The 20,370-nt window shown below is 58.0% G+C and overlaps 1 protein-coding gene across 1 annotated transcript; it reads left to right on the top strand.

Annotated features, from left to right (window-relative positions):
* Window positions 1–38: 38 nt before the first annotated feature.
* CLCN7 (chloride voltage-gated channel 7) lies at window positions 39–19,821 on the top strand. Its single transcript, XM_032704322.1, is given in 25 exon segments — window positions 39–224; window positions 7,201–7,272; window positions 7,907–7,978; window positions 8,219–8,284; window positions 8,828–8,960; window positions 9,320–9,429; window positions 10,148–10,228; window positions 10,582–10,644; window positions 11,326–11,409; window positions 11,577–11,670; window positions 12,097–12,161; window positions 12,606–12,722; window positions 12,893–12,947; window positions 13,440–13,500; window positions 14,034–14,172; window positions 14,431–14,524; window positions 15,818–15,987; window positions 16,322–16,373; window positions 16,675–16,802; window positions 16,966–17,051; window positions 17,522–17,654; window positions 17,765–17,824; window positions 18,184–18,360; window positions 18,464–18,544; window positions 18,662–19,821. Coding segments are annotated over 25 exon segments (2,409 nt in total). The 5' UTR covers window positions 39–95; the 3' UTR covers window positions 18,749–19,821.
* The last annotated feature ends 549 nt before the right edge of the window (window positions 19,822–20,370 follow it).

Below are 20,370 nucleotides of genomic sequence, written 5' to 3' on the forward strand. Positions count from 1 at the left end.
GCCGCGGCGGCGGTCACGTGATGGCGGCGGTCACATGAGCGGGCGGCGGGGCAGGGCCGGGGCCGGTGGGGGAGCCGCTGTCGCCACCGCCCCGCATGGCCAACGTCGCCAAGAAGGTGTCCTGGTCCGGCCGCGACCGCGACGACGACGAGGACGGGCGTGCGGGCGAGACCACCCCGCTGCTCAACGGTACCGGCCCCGGGGCGGCGGGCGGCGCCCGGCAGGTGGGTACCGGGAGCGGGGGTGGGGGGTCTGCGTCGTCCCGCGCAGGGACTGGGTTGGGGTTGGAGTTGGGGCTGGGGCCGCGGGTCGGGGTCGTGTCCGCGCCCCTCTCCGTCCTCGGTGGGGTTTAACCATGTTCGTCGCCCTGAGGCTGGGTGGGGGTGTCGGGGCTCGGCTGCCCGAGCAGCCCCGGGGGCGGTGGAGGCTCCCCCAAGGGTGGGAAAGCAGAGCCTGGCGGGGACCGGCGGGGAGGGAGACATGGCCGGGGCGCTCGGAGCACTCCTGGGGGAAAAACTGAGCGCGGCACCGAGTCAGTGGCGAGCCGCGGGCAGGGCCCGTCACGGGGTGTCCGCGCACGGCGGGGCCGGGCCGGGACCCCCCCGGCTCTGCAGGGCCGGCTCTGCCCCCTCCTCTGCCGGGGGATGGTCCCTGACAGCAGGGCCCTGCTCCTGCCCGCTGGGGCTGCTCTCGTCATTCATGAAATCACAGCTTGGACTGGGCTGGAAGGGACCTTAAAGATGATCTCGTTTCACCCCCTGCCACGGGCAGGGACACCTTCCGCTATCCCAGGTTGCTCCAAGCCCCGTCCAACCTGCCCTTGGACACTTCCAGAGATGGGGCAGCCACAGCTTCTCTGGGCAGCCTGTGCCAGGGCCTCACCACCCTCACAGGGAAGAATTTCTCCCCAATATCCAATCTAAATCTCTCATCTTTAAAGCCATTCCCCCTTGTCCTATGTCTGTCTGCCCATGTAAAATTCATCACTACTAAATTCATTTCTGCCAAAAGCATCATTCTGTGAGAGCCCCTTGCCTGACATGCTGCTGCCCAGATCAACAGGTTGGGCTCAGACACGAGAGCATCTGACACTGCTGTGGAGGGCATCGTGCAGGATTTGTCAGGCTACACTGGCAGAAAGCAAGCCCAGGGTGGGTCTGGACTTTCAGGCAAATAGATTTTGGGTAATTAAGCGAGGAGAACTTCTCTCCAGTGTACCCACTCGAGCCGCCTGCCTGGCAGTCTCCCCTCCACGTGCCACTCAGTGAAGAACACCAAGGCTCTTGGCACATGTTACAGAGCAAAGCTGAGGCTGGGCAGGCTGTGCTGGGCTGTGATGTGGGTGGGATGTCAGGCTGGGTCCATGGAACACCAGGTGGGAGGGAGACTGTCTCAGGATGATGTCCTTGGATTTTCTGTGAAGTTTTCTGAGAGACTTGAGCTTAGATAGGGAGGAGCAGTGCCAGCTTTTGGCAGCTGTTGGCAGGGATGTCTCACTCAGCATGATTCCGTGCTGCCCTGCTCCTGGGCAAGTCACAACAGCCAGCTAATTAGAGGAAGATTTAGGGCTCGTTAGGCTGGAAGAGCCTCGTGGAGTGCTGTGGGAGTGGGGAATGGAGTCTGGAAGGAGACACGTGTGCCATGGCAGCTGTTCTGGAGCGAAAATAAAAGTAATCCTCCTGGGCAGCACAACAGGACCCTGTGTATTCACAGCATGTGTGGAATCCTGCAGGTCTGCAGGGTGTTGAAATAGGGATTAACCAGATCCCGTGGCTGCGGGTCAGTTAGGAAAAAGTTTTCCTGTTGGCTTGGAAGAACTGCCTCAGCTCCTCTGCAGCAGGGGCAGCTGGAGGTGAAGGCTCAGCCCGGACAATGTGATTTATCATCACTGTGTCCCTTCACAGCATGGGCAGCTCAAGTCCCAGCTGGTGACAAGGCACTGCTTGGCATTTTCCTTGGCAAAGGAGGAGAGTGAATCCCTGGCTGGAGCTGTGCCCGGCAGTGGCACTGACCTGGCTGGGTTGTCACTATAGCACTGGGGTTGCATTTCAATGTAGGGCAGCTGCTTCTCCCTTTGCCCCAGATGCTGTGGAGTCATGGATTGAAGTGGGAGGGAGGGCAGGACAGCCTTGGCAGAGGAACAATGAGAGGCTGGAGCTGCTTAGCTCAGGGGAGACTAAAACTTGGGTTGTGGTAATACAATAAAATGTCCCCAGTGGAGCTTCTTCCCTTCCTCATGTGCTCATTTAATGAAAATGAAAGTGATCTTAAGGCAGCCAAAGGAAACACGGGTCTGCAGCTCCCCAGCTGAACAGCTGAGAGAGACCTGCTCGAGGGCAGGAGGTGAGGAGGGGGTGGATAAACACACCTATGACCATGGAGGGGATGCTACAGGGCTGTGCTTGAGGTCTTCTCTGGTTTTGGGGCCAGTTCCAGACCTGACTAAGCCTTCATCCTCTCACCAGGACTTTCCAGTCCCTTGAGCATATCAAGAACTGAGAGTCTGCCTGTACAGCTGAGCATCACTCCTGCTGTGCTGTCCTTTACCTGTGTTCTCAAGCCATTTGTGTCAGTTCTCAGGCTGGAAAGTGGATGGACAATTTTAGTAAGAGCAGCCAATTTCTGTCATTAGGCCTTTTTTGACAAAGAACTCTTCTTCTTCACTACCATCAAAGGTATTTGTGCTGAAATGCCTTGACTTTGGCATTGGTACAATGCTCTTGCTCCAGAGGGTGCCTTGAACAGGCTGCTGCTGCTGAGCAGCTCGTCCTTCTTAACCCCTGTGTGTTTATTCTGCATCTCTGGGTGTTGTTGGTCTTGTTTTCTTGGTCTCGTTACTCTCTAGTAACAGGATGCAAAATGCAGCCTTAGTGACTGGGCTGCAATCAAAAAAACTTGGTGGGAGGAGGGGAAGAAGAGAAGTGTGCTGGGTGAGCCCTGATTCCTGGCAGATTGGCTGCAGATATTACACCCCAGGGTACCAGCAGAGAGGCTGCTTGTCCCTGCTGTTGGGAGTCTGGAGGTGACCTCCCTGTAGAGCCACTGCCTTCAGGTGGTAGCAGGAGCTTCTCCAAGCAGAGGAGTTTTGGGAAGTTTTCTGCTCACATGGTCAGGGACTGTGGCAGCGCTTTTTCCTTGTGCTGCTCCTCTGCAGAGGGGAAATATGGGACAAGGTGCCTGGAGAAAGGCCAGGGCAATAATGGCATCTCCCAGCCTCGTGCAGGTGAGGGTCAAGGAGCAGCTGTGCCCTGGAGTGGCAGTGGGAGGCTGGAAGCAAAATTGTAGCTGAGTGGTGACACCTCGGGGAGAGTCCTGACACTTTCTGCCCCGTCACCTCCCTGGAGGTGAGCCCCTCTCCCCTGTTATGAGCCTCTTCTCTCCTGCTGTGGAGCATTTTGGGGATGATGCTGAGTTGGTTTGAAGCCTGGTTGTGTGTCAGAGGAGGGGGATTTCAAAAGCCTTTCAGCTCATCTCCCCTATTCGATGCCATAACCAGTGAGGGGGTTTCCTGTGACAGGGACCTGATGACAGCCTGCAGCTGTCTTTTCACCCAAGCTGGTATCAGGGGCTTCTTGGCAGAGTGTGCCAGGGCCAAGAGGGCCCTGGGGGCTGGAAATCCTCTTCCTTCCCTCCCACAGCTTCTGTAATACAGCTGTGGGCTCCTGCTGTGGTCTGTGCTGTGCTTTATCTCATCGGTAAGGGAGAGACACGTGCTTCCAGTTTGTTACTGAGCACGGGATGGTGAGTAGGGGTGGCCCTAAAAGATGAAATGCAAATACTCAGGGTCTGAATCGGTTCTTTAACTTCACTCAGACAACAGCCCTGTGCAGTGTATGGGGGCACTCTTCATGCTGGGCCCCTGGGGGTGGGTGATGTCCTGCAGGGAACAGCCAGCATGATGAAGGGGAAAGGAAAGTCTCTAGCCCAGCACCTGCTAAGAGCAGGTCCCTTAGACCAGGTCATTTAGGGCCACATCCAGTGGAGATTTGGCTATCTACTTTCCACCCTCTTTGGCCCCATGTTCAGGGTGTCATCACCCACAGGGTGAATGTTTGGCTCTAATAACTAAGGCAGAAGTTCTTTTACTGCAGATTGTCCAGTGCTTCTTGTCCCATCAGTGCAAAACTTTGAGGAAAGTCCGGCTCTTTCCTCTGTATAACCTCTTGTTGGGTGTCTGGAGTTGGCATAAGGATCTCCCTGAGAGGCACCAGCTTCTCCTTGTATGTCTTACCATGTGCTCCAGCCCCTGACTGTCTTGCTGGACTCCTGTGACTCTGTGCCTTTCTTTCCTGGGGACCCCAATGTGAACACCAACTCCCAGGTGTGCTGCTGCAGTGCCAGGTGGAGCTGTGGGATCCCTTCCCCAGACCTTCTGGCTGTGACCTTGCACCACACAGGAGGTGTTTGACCATCTCCACTGCAGATTTGTGCCACTACTCCACTCACCCACCAGGTTGCTGCAAGACTTTTTCAGCAAAGCTGCTTTCTGACCACTAGGGCTCGTCCATCCCAGGTGCAGGGCTTTGTATTTGCCTCTGTTGAATTTTGGGGGCTTCCTTGCAGCCTGGTGAGGTCCCTCTGAGGAGCAGCCCTGCCTGCCACTGTTCCTACTGCCCCACTGACACATGTTAAGCAGCTTTGGTTCAGTTCAAGGCTCCAGGCACCTCTCTGCAGAGCTCAAAGTGGGTAAGGAATTAACTTTACCACCCAAATGGGGCAAGTGCCAAGGGCTGGGTGCCATCTCATGTGCTGCTGTTGCAGTCAGGCTCAGCTGATCCCAAGGCCTCTCCTGGGACAGGAGAGCTGTTAACCCATCCATGTTCTCTGGGTTTTGGCAGCAGTGCATATTGTTATGTGGAGATATCTCTGTGTGCCATGGTCACACCAACATCACACGTACCCGGGATCAGCAGCTGCCTTGGCCTGAGTTTGAAAACATCCCAAGGAGGGCATTGCTTGGTGAATCTTTGAGCTGTGCACAAATAACTTTCTGTCTTGGCTCCTGGCTGCCTGAATCCTTCCTTTTCCTCTTACCAGAATTGAGTGCTGATGGAAGTAGCCTTTTCCTGCCCTCCTGGCATGTGATTCCTGAGACAAGAGCCAGCCCTCTGCTCGCAGATACCAGAGGGATGCCAAGGCTTGGGGGGTGGGACACGTTAAAAATACACTGCTTGTCTAACAAAGCTCAGCTTCAGGTTCAGCTGCTGCTCCTTTCCTTTCATCTGGGTCCTGCTGGTGCTTGATCCATTGGGAGTTGAGCTGCTGTACCCTGGCTGCTTGCTCCCACAGGGAAGTGGGGGATGTGGTGTGGTGTCACTGGTTCACCCACATTTGGTCTTTCCATGGAACCTTGTAGCTAACAGAAGGAGAATTTTCCCTGAAGGGCTGATACTGTCCGAGGTCTGAGCCCAGGCCTGAGGAGGGAACATGGTATGAGTGACCTTTTCCATCCCATGTCCTTGATCTTGCCCTGGACACGTGGCCTCTAACAGGAGCTCTAAATCTTTGCGCTTCCTGAAGCCAGGTTGAGGTGGGTTTCTTTGCAAGGTCTCAGCTTTGTCCCTCCCAGGCTTCAGGGTGAGCACCATGTCCTTCCCCTCTCCTCAGGATGGTGAGGGCCTGGCTGGGACCTCTGCCTGCCACCAGAACAGCTGGGCACTGAAACAGGCAGTTCCTGCCTCCAGCTCGTGACTCTACCTAAGTTCCCACCCAGGGAGGTGACAGCTTTGTGTGTGCCCACTTGCAGGAGTCCACAGTGGTCTGCTGTGACAGCCAGGAAAAGGATCTACCTGGATCCTTTCCACGGGGATTGTGGAGCCCCATCACAGACCAGAACCAAAGCCCAGGCTGATCTTGCCAAACCAGTGCCTGAAAACAGCTTTATGGAGCACTTTGGGCTCGGGCTGCTGGGACTAAAGGGCACCAAAGATGTTTGAGAAGCTGGAGCAGAACCCATCTGCAGGTCAGGGAGTGAATGAGAATGTGGAGCAGACGGAGAAATGGGAAAATAGGTCAGGCTGCAGACACAAAGGGATATTCTTTGTCTGCAGTGACGTGCATGGCTCCCAACTGCTCTGGTCTGCACGTTCCAGACAGGATCGGTGGGGATTAAAGCAGCGGGGGCTCGATTTGGGACCTGCCAGCAGGGAGGGACCAACATGCCAGGGCCCCACTGTCGCTTGCCATTCTTGCAGTCCTTTAACCTGGCAGCTGGGGAGGGGTGAGGCTCTGGAGGGGAACATCTTAGTGCTGAGGAATGGTGTTTGGGCTGTGCTCAGTGACGGTGCTGCTCGCACCCTCGTGCACCCCTGTGTTTCACAGTGAGCAGGGACAGCAGCTGCCTGCTCCCCCCGGGTCCCCTCATGGCACTGCCCAGCTGGGGGCTGGCTCAGCTGCATCCTGAGCCCCTGCCTGTCTCAACCAGGAGACGGAGTTGCCTCAAATAGTCCAAAAACTCCTGCGTTATGCAACCACGCTGCCAGTAACCAGCCCGAGTGGTCACCAGCGAAAGGAGAACCTGCTCTTCGGAGGGAGATGCAGATGCTCCTTCCCAGCATTGCACTGGGGCCGACTCAGGAAGGCACTGATGTCCCCGAGGCTCTGCCCACTTCCTCTGGTGTCTGCTGGCTGGCAGCCAGCACGGCTGTCACTCCACGCCCGGCTGCTCCAAGGGTGGCAAACACGCTGACGTGCTCATCTCCCCGGCTGGGAACCGCTGCCCTGGAGCAGATGGCAGAGCCAGATGTGCCCTCAGCCATCCCTCACTGCTGGCTGGGCTTGTGGCTGTGGAGGTGGTGCTTTGTCCAGAGGCTCTGTCCCTCCCCAGCCCCAGGGCAGCGTGGAACGTGTCGCTGGGCACTGTGCTCTGTGGCTGGAGGTTTGTGGTGGCCAGCCCTGAATGAGCTGCTCCTGGCTGGCACCTTCCCCAGGTGAGCTGGCTCTGCCAGCTGACAGGTTGGAGCAGCTCACCCAAATCCCAGCAAGCTGCTGCTGGCTCTGGTTCCCTCTGGGATGGTGGGTCCCACCTCCTCAGTGTGTGCTCTGAGAGCAGGGTGCTGTGTTTTGGGGGGCTCTGGTGGTGGGCAGACAGGCAGAGCTCAGTAGGAGGTAGAGCAGGAGCATCTTGCAGGCCTGCTCCTTCCTCCTGCTGAGACTTGCAGTGCATTCAGGAATTGACCTCATTTTCCCTTCTGTCCTCAGCTCACTTCTTCCTCCTTCCTGCGCATCGGGCAGCTGAGCAATGTGGACCTCAACGAGGACATCCATGAGCTGGTGAGTGGCACAGGGAGGGTCCACTCTTACTTAGACACCTTCCCTTCTTCCACTAACAGCTGCTGTTATTCCCCCCTCACATCCTGCTTGTTCCATGAGGACTCTGGTGCTTCTTCCTGAGCTGGGCGACCTTCATGGCATGGGCAGCTCCTGCTGCCCCGGGGGCCCCTCTGGCATCCTCAGTAAATGCTCTAATTCGGAGCTGGGAACAGCTTGCACAGTCAAAGGCGTTTGGGAAAGGGAGTTTGATTTCTGCCCAAAAACATGGACATGCTTGAAATAGCTCCTTGCCTTTGGCCAAAGGAATTTCCTGCCGAGGTGAAAGGTTGCTCTCCCTCAGGGCACAGAGCTGCTCAGAGGCAGTGCTGGGTCAACATGGCTGGGCAAGCCCTCCACCTGCTCCTGGAGAGACATCCTGCCCTGGGGGTGGAGAGGTGCTGGGTGAGGGTGCACACCTGACAGCTGGTCCAGCTGCATTAAACTGGTGGAAAATCATCCAAGATCCCGGCCTGCCAGCCAGCTTGCACCTACAGGCCTCCCTGAGCATAAAAACAAGTTAAACCAGCAGTTGCACAGCACAGGGGAGGGTTGGACTCAGACTTCACCATCCTAATGTGTGCATCACATCCCGCAGCAGACAGAGCTCCCTCGGCAGCGTCCCAACGAGATCCCCCACAATGAGAAGCTCCTGTCGCTCAAGTACGAGGTGAGTGGCCATCTCCCCCATCTCTGCTCTGCCCTCTGGGATGCTGCAGGTGAGGTATGAGGGGCAAGGGCTCATGGCTGCTTGCTTAGGGGGGTTTCAGTGGGGAAGAAGTGGAATTGAGGGAGGAAAGTGATACAAGGGTGTGGAGGAGCAATGTGAGGGGCTGAGGGCAGTGCTCCCCAGCATGGGGGTCTCCTCCCCTGCACTGGATGGTAACAGCATCTCCCTTTCCTGAACTAGAGCTTGGACTATGACAACAGTGAAAACCAGCTATTCCTGGAGGAGGAGAGGAGGATAAACCACGCGGTGAGTCTTGCCGTGACCCAGCTGCCTGCTCTCCCCAGCCCATGGAAGCTGTTCCCCCTGCCAGGCTGCTGAGGGGGGCTTCTCCATGCCAGGGGCGGTTGTGCTCAGTGTGTGAGCTGGGATGGGTTTATAGACACTGAGCAATTTATGATAAGCCATAAAATCTCGGGAGCAAGAACCCAGCATGGGGTGGTTGGAATGAGAGCTAATCTGGGTCCGTATGGTGTCATGGGGCAGGTCCCTGAGCAGAGGGACTTCTAGAGTCACATGAAGCATCTGCCCTGGGGGCAGCAAGAATCCCAGCAGGAGTGGCCTAACAGAGGCAGGCAAGCTGGAAAAGCACCTTAGGGATCCCACAGAGGGGCAAGGGCACTGGCTTAAAATAAATAAAATAAGTAAGTTGGATCAGCCCGCATCAGTGTTCCCTGGCTCTCCTCTGAGCTGCCCAGCCTTGGGGCTGTGTTGGGGTGGGTTGGGGTCTCCTGGAAGCTGACAGGGGCTGGGCTGGATGGCAGCAGGATCTGACTGCTGTCTGCCCCTCAGGCATTCCGGACGGTGGAGATCAAGCGCTGGGTGATCTGCGCCATGATCGGGATCCTCACCGGCCTCGTCGCCTGCTTCATCGACATCGTGGTGGAGAACCTGGCTGGGCTCAAGTACAGGGTGGTGAAGGACAGTATCCTCATGGAGCAGCGGCCACCAGCTAGCTGGGAACTGCAGGATCTCTGCTCTTGGAAGCCGTGAGAAGGATGCTGGGGGCAAGAGAGCAGTGCTTCCCTGACTGGGTTTGGTGGCACAGCCCCTGCTGCCCAACGTGCTGCCAGGCTGAGCTGTGGCTGGGCACTGCCCTAGCAGATGAGGCTCCTCTCTAAGTGCACAGGGGCCCTGAGCAACCTGCTCTAGTGAGTGTTATCCCTGCCCATGGCAGGGGGTTGGAACTAGATGATCTTTAAGGTCCCTTCCAACCCAAACCATTCTGTGGTGGGAGGGGTGGTACCCAAGCAATGCTGGTCTTTCCTTGAGCTGCTGCCCCAGACATCGACAAGTTCACAGCCAAGGGGGGCCTGTCTTTCTCCCTGTTGCTCTGGGCCACCCTGAATGCCAGCGTGGTGATGGTGGGCTCTGTGATCGTTGCTTTCATAGAGGTAAGAGTTTGGAACTGCTCTGGGTTCTTTAAATGGGCGAAGCAGGGTCATGTCTCCAGAAAACATTCAAATTTATGTAACAGCAAATGTGCTTCTGCCACACTGGCTCCTGGTAGCCCCAGCTCCTCGGTGTTGGCTCCAGCTGTGCTGTCGAGTTTCCCTTGGGCTGTCAGACTGCTGGGACGTGCTGCCCTTTGCTGGCAGCCTGGGGCAGAGGGTGTGCTCCAGCCTTGGGTGTGGGTGCAGCTCTCCCAAGCCTTGGCCCCAGCTCAGCCTCTCCTTGTTGGATGTACATGAACCCTGACAGAGATCAATCTGGCTGGGTGCCTCAGGGTCACACTCTGGAGGACCAGCTGGAGACTGTGACTCCCTATGGACCACTCTAATCTGTAGTGTCTTCCTTGTGGCTTTGCCCTTGTTCTCCCTGGCCACCAAGTATGAACCTTCTGCAGCACCAGGCCTCTTGGCATGACACAATGGGGGAACACAGGACCGTCCCCAAGAAACCAGCCAGTTCCTTCTCCCTGGCACGTTTTCCCTTAGGAAGTGGGTACCTCCCTCAAACCTACCTCCAGAGCCTGTAGATAAGCTTTGACCTCATCTCAGAGCCTCCCTGAGGATGTGCTGGGTGCACCCTGCCCTGAGAGGCAGGGTGAGGTGGCCAGTGTGTCCCCATCCTGTGTGTGACAGCCACTCACGCTCTCCCTGCTCCCTGCAGCCCGTGGCAGCCGGCAGTGGCATTCCCCAGATCAAGTGCTATCTCAACGGGGTGAAGATTCCACACGTTGTCCGCCTCAAGGTAGGAAGCGGGAGGTGGTGGGATGGCCTGGGCATGTTGTGTCCTCATGGGGTGGTCCCTGCCCACGTTGTGGCAGAGGAGGAGCTGGCACGAGCGCCCAGCTCTGTGACTGTTCCCCCCAGTGCCAAGGGTTAAACCTCCTGCCCTGGCATCAGCAGCTGGTGCTGGGAAGAGCAGCTCTGGGTAATTTTTTGCTCTGGCCAAGAAGAAAATTCACCAACCTCGTTGCCACAGTGGGGGGCTGAGAATCACAAGTTCCCCCAGGGCTGGCTGGGTCTGTATCCCCCGAGGCTGCTGGGGTTGTGATTCTTGTGCCATCCCTGTGATGAGCTGTGCCTGTCTCTGTTTTGCAGACCCTGGTGATCAAAGTCTGCGGGGTCATCCTCTCGGTGGTTGGCGGCCTGGCCGTTGGGAAGGTGATGTGCACAAAGTGCTCTCTGACACTGCTGCCATGGTGGTACCCACTGCTGGCCTGTTCCTGTGCTGGGAATGGGGCACTGGGGGCCCTGTAATAATTCCCAGTGTATTCCCTGGTGTCTGCTGGCACCAAGGTGCCTGGTGTGGCCAGGCTTGGGGAGCCCCTGGGGCACATGGTGCCACCACACCAGCCTGTGTGTGGCTCAGCTGAGGGCAGGAGAGCAGCAGCCTGTGTGTTCATTGGTGGTTGTCCCTGCAAATATTAGATGGGGCAGAAGACTTGGGTGCTTCATTAGGACCTTTCTGGCTTGCTGGGATCTAAGGCAGACAAGGGAAATGTATCTCCTCAGCTCAAGGGAACAAGAGGTGGCCGTGGGAGCCATTTGCTAGAATAAGAATTTCATAGAATCATGGAATGGTCTGGGTTGGAAGGGACCTTACAGCTCATCTCGTTCCACCCCCCTGCCATAGGCAGGGACACCTTCCTCTTTACCAGGTTGCTCAGAGCACTGCCCAACCTGGCCTTGGACACTTCCAGGGATGGGAAGGGGGAAAATGTCAAGTTCTGTATTTCCCCAAGAGAAATCCTCCCATCCACCTTCAGGACTGCGAGCTGGTGAGCCATATCCAACCATCCCTGTTCTTCCTTCTCCCATCTGACTCTGCTCTCTGGCCCGTAGGAAGGACCCATGATTCACTCTGGAGCTGTGATTGCTGCTGGGATCTCCCAGGGAAGATCCACATCTCTAAAGCGAGACTTCAAGGTTGGTGTTGGGGTCCGAGGGGCTGTGCTGCAGGTACCCCTCCTGTGCCAGACCAGGCTGTTCCTTGGGTCACACTGGGGGTTGGGATCATACAGGGTATACCCCATGTCTCCCCTGAACTCATGCCTGTGCGCAGCCCTAAACCTGCCTTTGCTCTGGTGTTTCAGATCTTCGAGTACTTCCGCAGAGACACGGAAAAGAGGGACTTTGTCTCAGCTGGAGCTGCTGCTGGTGTCTCAGCTGCTTTTGGTGCCCCTGTGGGTGTGTATCTTGGCTCCCTGGCACTGAGCGCTACCTGGACATGGATTTCCTCAGGATATTGCTCCCACTTGCTTGGAGACAGCTACCAGGATCTGCAAAGAGCACTGCAGGAGCCCTTGTGTGAAGTGTCTGACCTGCTCCAAGTTTTCCTGCTGTGCCATGCCGTGCCTGCCTACCATGCCTCCAGAGAGTAGGGGGTCTTGGATCCCAAATGTTGCCTCCTTGGGATGGAGGAAGGCAGTGGGGGGCTTCACTGTGATCAGTACATCTCTGATGGCTTGGTGGGCTTGCCTGAGCCTTTGCTGGAGCCTGGGAGGTCTGGGCAGTGTGGTGCACATGGGATGGGGTGAATTTGGGTGCCTTGGCTGGTGCTCTGAGCCAAGGGTGTCATGTACCCCTTGTGAAGGTGTTGTCTTGTACTTGCAGGGGGTGTCCTGTTCAGCTTGGAGGAAGGAGCTTCCTTCTGGAACCAGTTCCTGACTTGGAGAATTGTAAGTGCTGGGAAGCAATGGAGGACTGCTGGCTCTGGTGTGAGGTGTTACCTTTTCCCAGTGCCCTGCAGCCCCAGGCCTCCTCTCATCCCTGCCCCAGCAAGGCAACTGTGTGTAACACATGCCAGGGAACAGCATCCCAGCTCCCCTTCTCTGTCCTGGTCCTCAGGGGCTGAATTTGGACCTGTCTGAGCTCCATCTTGCTACCAACTCCTTTCCAAGGGAGCTGCCTTGGGCTGTGCCACAGGGCAACAGAGAGGCAAAAGGAGTGAGCCCCTGGTCAGCTGCCCAAAGTGCTGCCTTAGGGAATGTGGCCTCTTGTCCCCACCACACCATGGGCACCAAGCCTTGCTCAAGGGCCTTGGGGGGTGGTTTGGGGGGCACGTAGTGAGGGAGTGGGGCTGGGGGCATCTGGCAGTGACTCTGGGCTGCATCTCCTTCCAGTTCTTTGCCTCCATGATCTCCACGTTCACCTTGAACTCTGTCCTGAGCGTTTACCATGGCAATGCCTGGGATCTCTCCAGCCCTGGGCTCATCAACTTCGGCAGGTTTGACAGCGAGGTAGGGCACAGGAGTTCCCTATGCAGGGCTGTGGGATGTCCAAGGAGACTTTGGGGCAGCTCTGGAAGCCTCTTGCTGGCACAGACTTGTGGTGTCCCAGCAGTCAGTGACTGGCTGTGGGACTGCAGATGGGCCAGGAGATCTGAAACCCACTTCTTTCCTGCTTGCAGAAAATGGGATACACAATCTAGGAAATTCCTATCTTCATCTTTATGGGAGTGGTTGGTAAGACAGTGCTGCCGTTTCAATTTGATTAGTCTGAATAATTTCCTCTGTTCTCTGTCTGGGTCTAAAAAGCTTTGGCATCCAGTTTCCTGGGGAGAATGGGGAATCCATTAAATTCTGGAGTAGAAGTTGCTTGTGGGGCTTATGCAGGGGTGAGAGCTGGATCCTGGCCCAACCCTGAAAGTCCAGCCCCTTTAACCCGTGTTGAGCAGGGTCAGTGCATTGCAGTTGTGGGCAGCCCCTTGCTCTCATGTGAGCTGCCCTTGTCCCCATGGAGTTGGCCTGTCCCTCACCTGCCTGGTGCCACTGCTGTGACACTGGTCCCCAGCCAGGCTGCTCTTGGTGGCAGGTCCTGGCTGTCTGCAGGACAGTGTCCGTGTGTCCCAGGGTTGCTGGTCACACTGGGTGGGTTGTAGATGACCTTCACAGGTTCCCTGTGTTGTGGGCAGCCTGGGCCCTGCATGCTGAGCTTTTCCTCTCTCACATGTGCAGGTGGGATCCTTGGGGCCCTGTTCAATGCCCTCAATTACTGGTTGACGATGTTCCGGATCAGGTAATGAAGGGGATTGGTGTGGGTTGGTTGATGCCTTCTGTGCTCTCTCAAAGCACAGAAGCAGGGAAAAATTGGAGCAGGATCAAACACCCATGCCCCTCAGCCCCGGGGTTACAGCTGGAGCAAAGGCTGTAATTTCTCACAATATGAGCAACAGCAGCCCTAGAAAATGCCACGTGCCTCTCACTGTCTGCAGCTGGGGCTGTGACCCACAGCATCCCACCACTGCTCTAACCCTGCCAAGGGTTTTTCTCCAGTGACTGGAGGGCCCAGAGAGGTGCAGACATTGTGCAGACCTGTCTATCATGTGCTCTAAGAGGAACAAGAGAATGGAAGGAGCTGATAAAGCCACCTGAGCCCAGCCTGGCACAGCCAATACCTGTCACCAGCTTTCCAAACCCCGGGACAGGCTGGCAGGCTCTGGGAAGGGAGCAGAGCCTGTCCCTATGCCTGATGTGATGTGCCAAGCCAGGCTGGGGGTGATCCTGCCCACACCCCTGGGTGCCACCCTCACTCCTCTGTCCCCTTTGCAGGTACATCCACCGGCCCTGCCTCCAGGTGGTCGAGGCCATGCTGGTGGCAGCAGTGACAGCCACCGTGGGGTTTGTCATGATTTACTGCTCAAGAGACTGCCAGCCCATCCAGGGGAGCTCTGTGGCATATCCCCTACAGGTAGAATATGTGGGAGAACAGCATCCGGGGGGGGGGCACCCTGAGCCTGGGCTGAGCAGGGAGACAAGACCCTGCTGGGTTTTGGGGCGTTGGACCTCGCAGATGATGCCCTCCACTGCAGGCAGAGCTGGAGACCCAGAGATGGTTTAGGTGCTGTAGTGTAGGTGTCCTCACTGTCCAGAGCTGGCACACGTTCCCCTGAGCAGCCCTCCCTGCCACAGGGCAGCCACTTCTAACTCTCTTACCTTACCTTTTCAGCTTTTCTGTGCCGATGGCGAGTACAACTCCATGGCCACTGCCTTCTTCAACACACCTGAGAAAAGTGTTGTCAACCTCTTCCATGACCCTCCAGGTCTGTATGCCCAGCCAGGGGGTCCTTGACCGTGGGCAGGGAGGGACCGGTTTGTGCAAGGTGGCTGACCTGTTCCCTGGCTGCTCCTGGGATGAGGCAGAGGGTGATCAGCATGGCCCCACGAGGGCTTCCCAAAACACTGTGCCTGCTCCTTTCCTGCAGCAATGGAAGGAGGAGGGATGGATGTCACTCCTGGTGGCACCTAGAAGCTTGGCCAAAGGGCTGTGGCCTCAGGAGACTGGACAAGGCCCTGTTTTTGCTCATGCATGTTTGCAGGCTGTTGCTCCTGAGTTGCCTGGGAGCATGTCTGACCCTCTCTGGCCATCTGAAGTCCGTTCTGGAAATGTTGCTGGCTGTTTTCTTAATTAGCAGGGCCTCTTGCCCCAGAATGACTTTACCTTCTGGGCAGGTTGCGGAGGTGGATCTTGGGGTTTGGATTTGCTTGAGAAATGCAGTTTGGTTCTCAGGTTCCAGCTCCATTTTCCTTGGACCTGATGTAAACACAGTGTGCCCTCTGCCTGCTGCTCTGAGTTCTGTGCCCAGCTGCATATGGGCAGGGGACAGAGAGATCCTCAGCCCAGAGGGTGCAGCTTGGCCACCTGAAGCCAAGAGATGACCATCCTTTGTCTTGGGGCTGCTCCCTGCAGGGCTGGGTCGTCCCTGGCTCAAGGCTTCAGTCTGTTGACTTCTCTGTGAAGGAGGGGTTGCAAAATACTTGTTTAAACTAGACTGAGCTGCTCAGCAATCCTAAAATAGCAGCTGGCCAAGCTGTGGGGTCAGCAGGGTCTCACTGTGATGGCACAGCCTGTTCTGTGGGGCAGCCTGGGACTGGCTGGAGCAGCCGTGGGAGCTGCAGGACGGGGGGGTTTGCAGGACCTGCTCTCTGGAGTTGATCCCAAAGCTGGCAGTGGGACCTCTGTCTTCCTGACCTCATCTTCCAGCACTGATGGTCCCTCAGGGCTCTGAAGTTTGTCAAGCTGCCTCATGGGTGGCTGGGAACCTCCGGGCTGGGAGGGGATGGGTCATCATGGGTCAAGAGATGGAGGAATGGGATGGGAGGGCTTGGCATGGCCCCAGCTGGTGCTGAGGCCCTGGAGGGGACAGAAATAACCTGAAGAGCCAGTTTGAAAGGCTTGTGCTGCCAGGGCAGAAGGTACAACCCAGTGAGAGGGACTCTCACTGCTTGGAGTATGCCATGAGGCTGCTCTATCTGTCCTCCCGCGGCCACAGACCATCTCAGGGTTCTCTGGGCTGCAGGACCAGCACTGACTCCCCATTCTGTCCCCACCCCAGGTTCCTACAACCCCATGACTCTGGGCATGTTCACACTGATGTATTTCTTCCTGGCCTGCTGGACCTACGGCCTGACAGTGTCTGCAGGGGTGTTCATCCCCTCCCTGCTGATCGGCGCGGCCTGGGGGAGGCTCTTTGGCATCTCCCTGTCCTACCTGACCAAGGGCTCGGTGAGTCCTGGGGGTACAGGGGTGTTGGGGGGCGTGAGCTGTGTCACCCAGCCCTCCTCCCTGGCCTCTGGGCAGGTGGCATGTGCACACAGAGGGCATGGAGCTGACCAAGAGCTCGGCACGGCTCTGAGGTGGGCTGGCTCCTCATTTGATGCCTTCATGAGCTGGGTCTGGGCTTTCCCATATCCTGATGGAGCCCTGATGGAGATGGACTGTGCAGACAGCCTCAGGCACCTCTCCCCACTTCAGAGGAGAGTTTGAGGGCCAGGGCACTGCTCATTATCTCAGTGCCCTGGAGCCAGCAGGTGATTGGTCTCCTCTCTCCTGTGCTCAGATCTGGGCTGACCCCGGGAAGTACGCCCTGATGGGAGCTGCTGCACAGCTGGGTGAGTTCCCCATGGCATGGTCTTGTCTGGGGTGAAGGTGGTGTGGGAAAAAGCAATCCCTGCTTCCCTGGCACAGCTTCTTCCCCCGCTGAAGCCCCAGCCTGGCTGTCAGCTTCTTAATGCCCCTGCCAAGCACAGGCAGTGCTGGGGCACCAGAGAGGACTGGGCTTGTCCAGGGCACCCCTGGCTGTGTGGGCAGTCCTGGATCACCAGGATTCAGGGGCCTCAGGTGTTCTGCTGTCCCCTTGCTCTATGTTTCCCTGCCCTCCTAAACCCCAACCCCCCTGGGTGCCTCTGGCAGGTGGGATCGTGCGGATGACACTGAGCCTCACGGTCATCATGATGGAGGCAACAGGCAACGTCACCTATGGCTTCCCCATCATGCTGGTGCTGATGACTGCAAAGATTGTGGGAGACTATTTCGTGGAGGTGAGGGCTGGTGTCCTCACAGGACGTGGCTGTGGGTCAGGTTTGGTGATGCTGGGGGGCCATGGGGGGCCAGGACAGGCTTGCTCTGAGGGATGAGCTGCTGCCTGGCTGTGCCCCTTGGCATCTCACCAGGCTTCTCCTGATGGCTTGGCTCTCATTGCAGGGGCTCTATGACATGCACATCCAGCTGCAGAGTGTCCCCTTCCTGCACTGGGAGGCCCCGGTGACGTCCCACTCCCTCACAGCCAGGTAGGTGGGATGGGGGATGCTTGTCACTCCTGTGGCAGCAGCTTTTGGACCACACTGTTGGCCTGAGCTGGGAATGGAGGTGGTCCTGGGAGCCTGGTGCCATCAGCTCAGCTCCTTCCCCAGCAGGGCTGTGGCCTGCAGTGCATTCCTTCCCCTCTCCTTGTCAGGTTTTGGGGACAGAGGAGACATCAGTGCTGAGTTTAGTGTGTGTTGGGAGGGATATTTAGGGTGTGAGGGTCATGAGGCCCTGGCGCAGGTTGCCCAGAGAAGCTGTGGCTGCCCCATCCCTGGAAGCGTCCAAGGCCAGGTTGGATGGGACTTGGAGCAACCTGGGATAGTGGAAGGTGTCTCATGGCAGGGGATGGAATGAAATGACCTTTAAGGTCCCTTCCAACCCAAACCATTCTGTAATTCCATGGTTCTATGTGTACTGCCCTGGGGCTGCGTTTCACCTGGAGCCTTCCCTGCAGGGAGGTCATGAGCACTCCTGTCACCTGCCTGCGGAGGATCGAGCGGGTGGGCACCGTCGTGGACATCCTCAGTGACACCTCCTCCAACCACAACGGCTTCCCCGTGGTGGAGAGCAACCCTGACACCACACAGGTGGGCTGGGTGCCACTTGGGAAGGGGGCACGGCTGTGGGGTGGCCACACAGGGGGCAGTGTGGGATCCTCACCTTCCCAGCCCATCTCACACACGGTGCTGTGTCGCAGGTGGCCGGACTGCGGGGTCTGATCCTGCGTTCCCAGCTCATCGTCCTGCTGAAGCACAAGGTGGGTGATGCTGCGTGGAGGCCGTTTGGGTCATGTCTGAGCCCTGCTGCCCATGTCCCACTGGTGCCTCAGACCCCTTGTGTCCTGCCTTGCTTGGGAGGAGCTGGAAGAGGGTTCTTGTCATCTCCCTCAGCTCACCTCAGGAGATGGTGGGGGCTGCCATGCCGTGCTGGAGTTATTCCAGCATCATCCTGCACCCCACTGGCCTCACCAACCCTGAGTGAGTGGGAAACAGGCTGTGCTGCTGCAAATGGTCCATTTGCCCCATGCTCCTGCCCTCTTCCCTCCCGGACCCTATGCGTTGTCCTGGTGCCTGTGAGCTCTGCAGGACAGTCCTCAACCATCTCGTTCCTCCCAAGGTGTTTGTGGAAAGGGCCAACCTGAGCCTGGTGCAGCGGCGGCTGAAGCTGAAGGATTTTCGGGATGCCTACCCCCGCTTCCCCCCCATCCAGTCCATCCACGTCTCCCAGGACGAGCGCGAGTGCATGATCGACCTCAGCGAGTTCATGAACCCCTCTCCCTACACTGTGCCCCAGGTAATGGCCAGAACCCCTCTGCCCAGCACCCCGGGGGTCCTGGGAGGGCGATGGGTGCTGGCTGGGGGAGCTGCAGCCCCCACAGCCCTGCTCTGCCCTGCAGGAGGCATCTCTGCCACGGGTGTTCAAGCTCTTCCGAGCCCTGGGGCTGCGGCACTTGGTGGTCGTGGACAATCGTAACGAGGTGAGTCCCTCGCTGTGTCAGAGCAGCCTGAGCTCCTCAGGGAGACAGGGACACGCTGCCCTTGTCCCCAGGCTCTGTGTGCCCAGCTCAGGCCATGCCCTGTCCCTTCCCTGGCAGGTGGTGGGAATGGTCACCCGCAAGGACCTCGCCAGGTACCGGCTGGGGAAGGAGGGCCTGGAGGAGCTGTCGCTGGCACAGACGTGATGCAGAGCTGCCCAGCAGAGACAGGCCCTGGCCCCTTGGGGCTGGGGACCCCCTTTGGCAGGAGGTGGGGAGAGAACTGAGCCAGGCTATGCAGGCAGTGCCTGCAGCACCGGCACGGCCGTGCTGCCCTGGCTCTCCTGCCCGTTGCTGCCTTCCTATGTCTACTGCCTCCTCACCCCTTCCTCTGCTTCTCCAAGGGATCAAAATGCACCCTTGGCTCCGTTAGTTGCTGGGATAGGCTCTCCCTGAGGGTTAGGTGAAGGCTGGAGTGTTCCACGGGGAGCAGAAGTGCCCTGCTGAGCTGGGCATGGTCCTCTGCCATGGCATGTGGCCTCTGTTGCCTCATCCACCCAGCCTGGACTGTCTGGGACCTAGCCCTGCCCTAGCCCCAGCTGCAGGTTCTGTGTGGGAGCAGAGGGGACATGATGGGGCCCCCTCCTGCCCCCAGGCCCCCTTTGACCCCTGCCCTGTGCTGGCTGGGTCAGGCTGAGCTCTGGGGTAGGTTCTTGCCTCCCTTGCCCCTTGTGCCAGAGGAGGGGGCCATGCCCTGCTTGGCTGTGCAATAAAAGGGCTCCCATGGTTTTGCAGCTGCTGCCTCTGGCTCTTTCTTGGCTCCCTCAGCCACTCTGACCCCAACCCATGGGCGGGGAGACACCCCTGGGGTTCAGGGCAGGGATGGGAAGGGAAGAACTGCCTCCCCTGGGGCCATGTTGGTCCTGCAGCCTGCCTCTCCTGCCACCACTGCTGCTGCCTCTCCCCTCCTCCCACATTGGTGTCCAGAGTCACTCTTGGGGCTTATTCTGGCCCTTTCCAGCGGTCTGGACCCTCCCAGGCATCCCAAAACCCATCACCAGACCTGGATCTGGCCAGGGGTAGGGAGCAAAGCCTGCACTCCCGTGGGTGATGAGGAAAGCTCCAGCTCTGGCACCTCACTCCCCCCATCCTTCCTCCTCTCCTTGGCATTGCCCCCTGCCTGGGGATTGCCCACTCCTCACTTGGGCAGGGCAACCTCGTGTCTGGAGGGGCTTTCAACTGTGGGATCTGTGCTGAAATAAAGTCTGTTTGTACTTTTATTGTGGTACTGCCTGTCTCTTGCTTCCCTTCTTCCCCTGGGACCACTGCCCAGGCTCGGTGCCACCTCTGTCGGTGCCCTCTGGGGGCTGAGCTGAGCCCTGTCCCCACTCCTTCTACTGCGAGAGCACAAGCTGGGGGAGGGCTGCATACTGGGGGCTGCCCCTCAGCAGCACTGCAGTGCTCAAAGCAGGGGTTGGCTGCCCCTTCCCGGGTGCTTTCCCCTTTCAAGGCCAACAAAGAGCCATCACAAAGCAGAGGATGCCTGTGCTGAGCCCTGGTAACAGCCAGGTCTGGTAGTGGGGTCGTGGGGAAGGACCAGCTCTGCTCTCCCATGTGGCTTTGGATCCTTGGCCCTGCCGTGGGGTGCAGTGGGTCCCCGAGGCAGTGATGAGTCCCCACTGGGTGCTGGCAGCCGGGTGCTTTATGAGGCCCCACGCTGCCCTTTGTCCCGGCGTGGCCGAGATAAGGGATGGGATCCACCGGCTTGTGCCGCAGAGTAAACACGGGCTGCTGGCTCCTGCCGGCACCACGCTCTCCGCTGGCCTGGG

This window comes from Chiroxiphia lanceolata, chromosome 16 (assembly GCF_009829145.1).
Source record: "Chiroxiphia lanceolata isolate bChiLan1 chromosome 16, bChiLan1.pri, whole genome shotgun sequence".
In the NCBI taxonomy this organism is placed as follows: domain Eukaryota; kingdom Metazoa; phylum Chordata; class Aves; order Passeriformes; family Pipridae; genus Chiroxiphia; species Chiroxiphia lanceolata.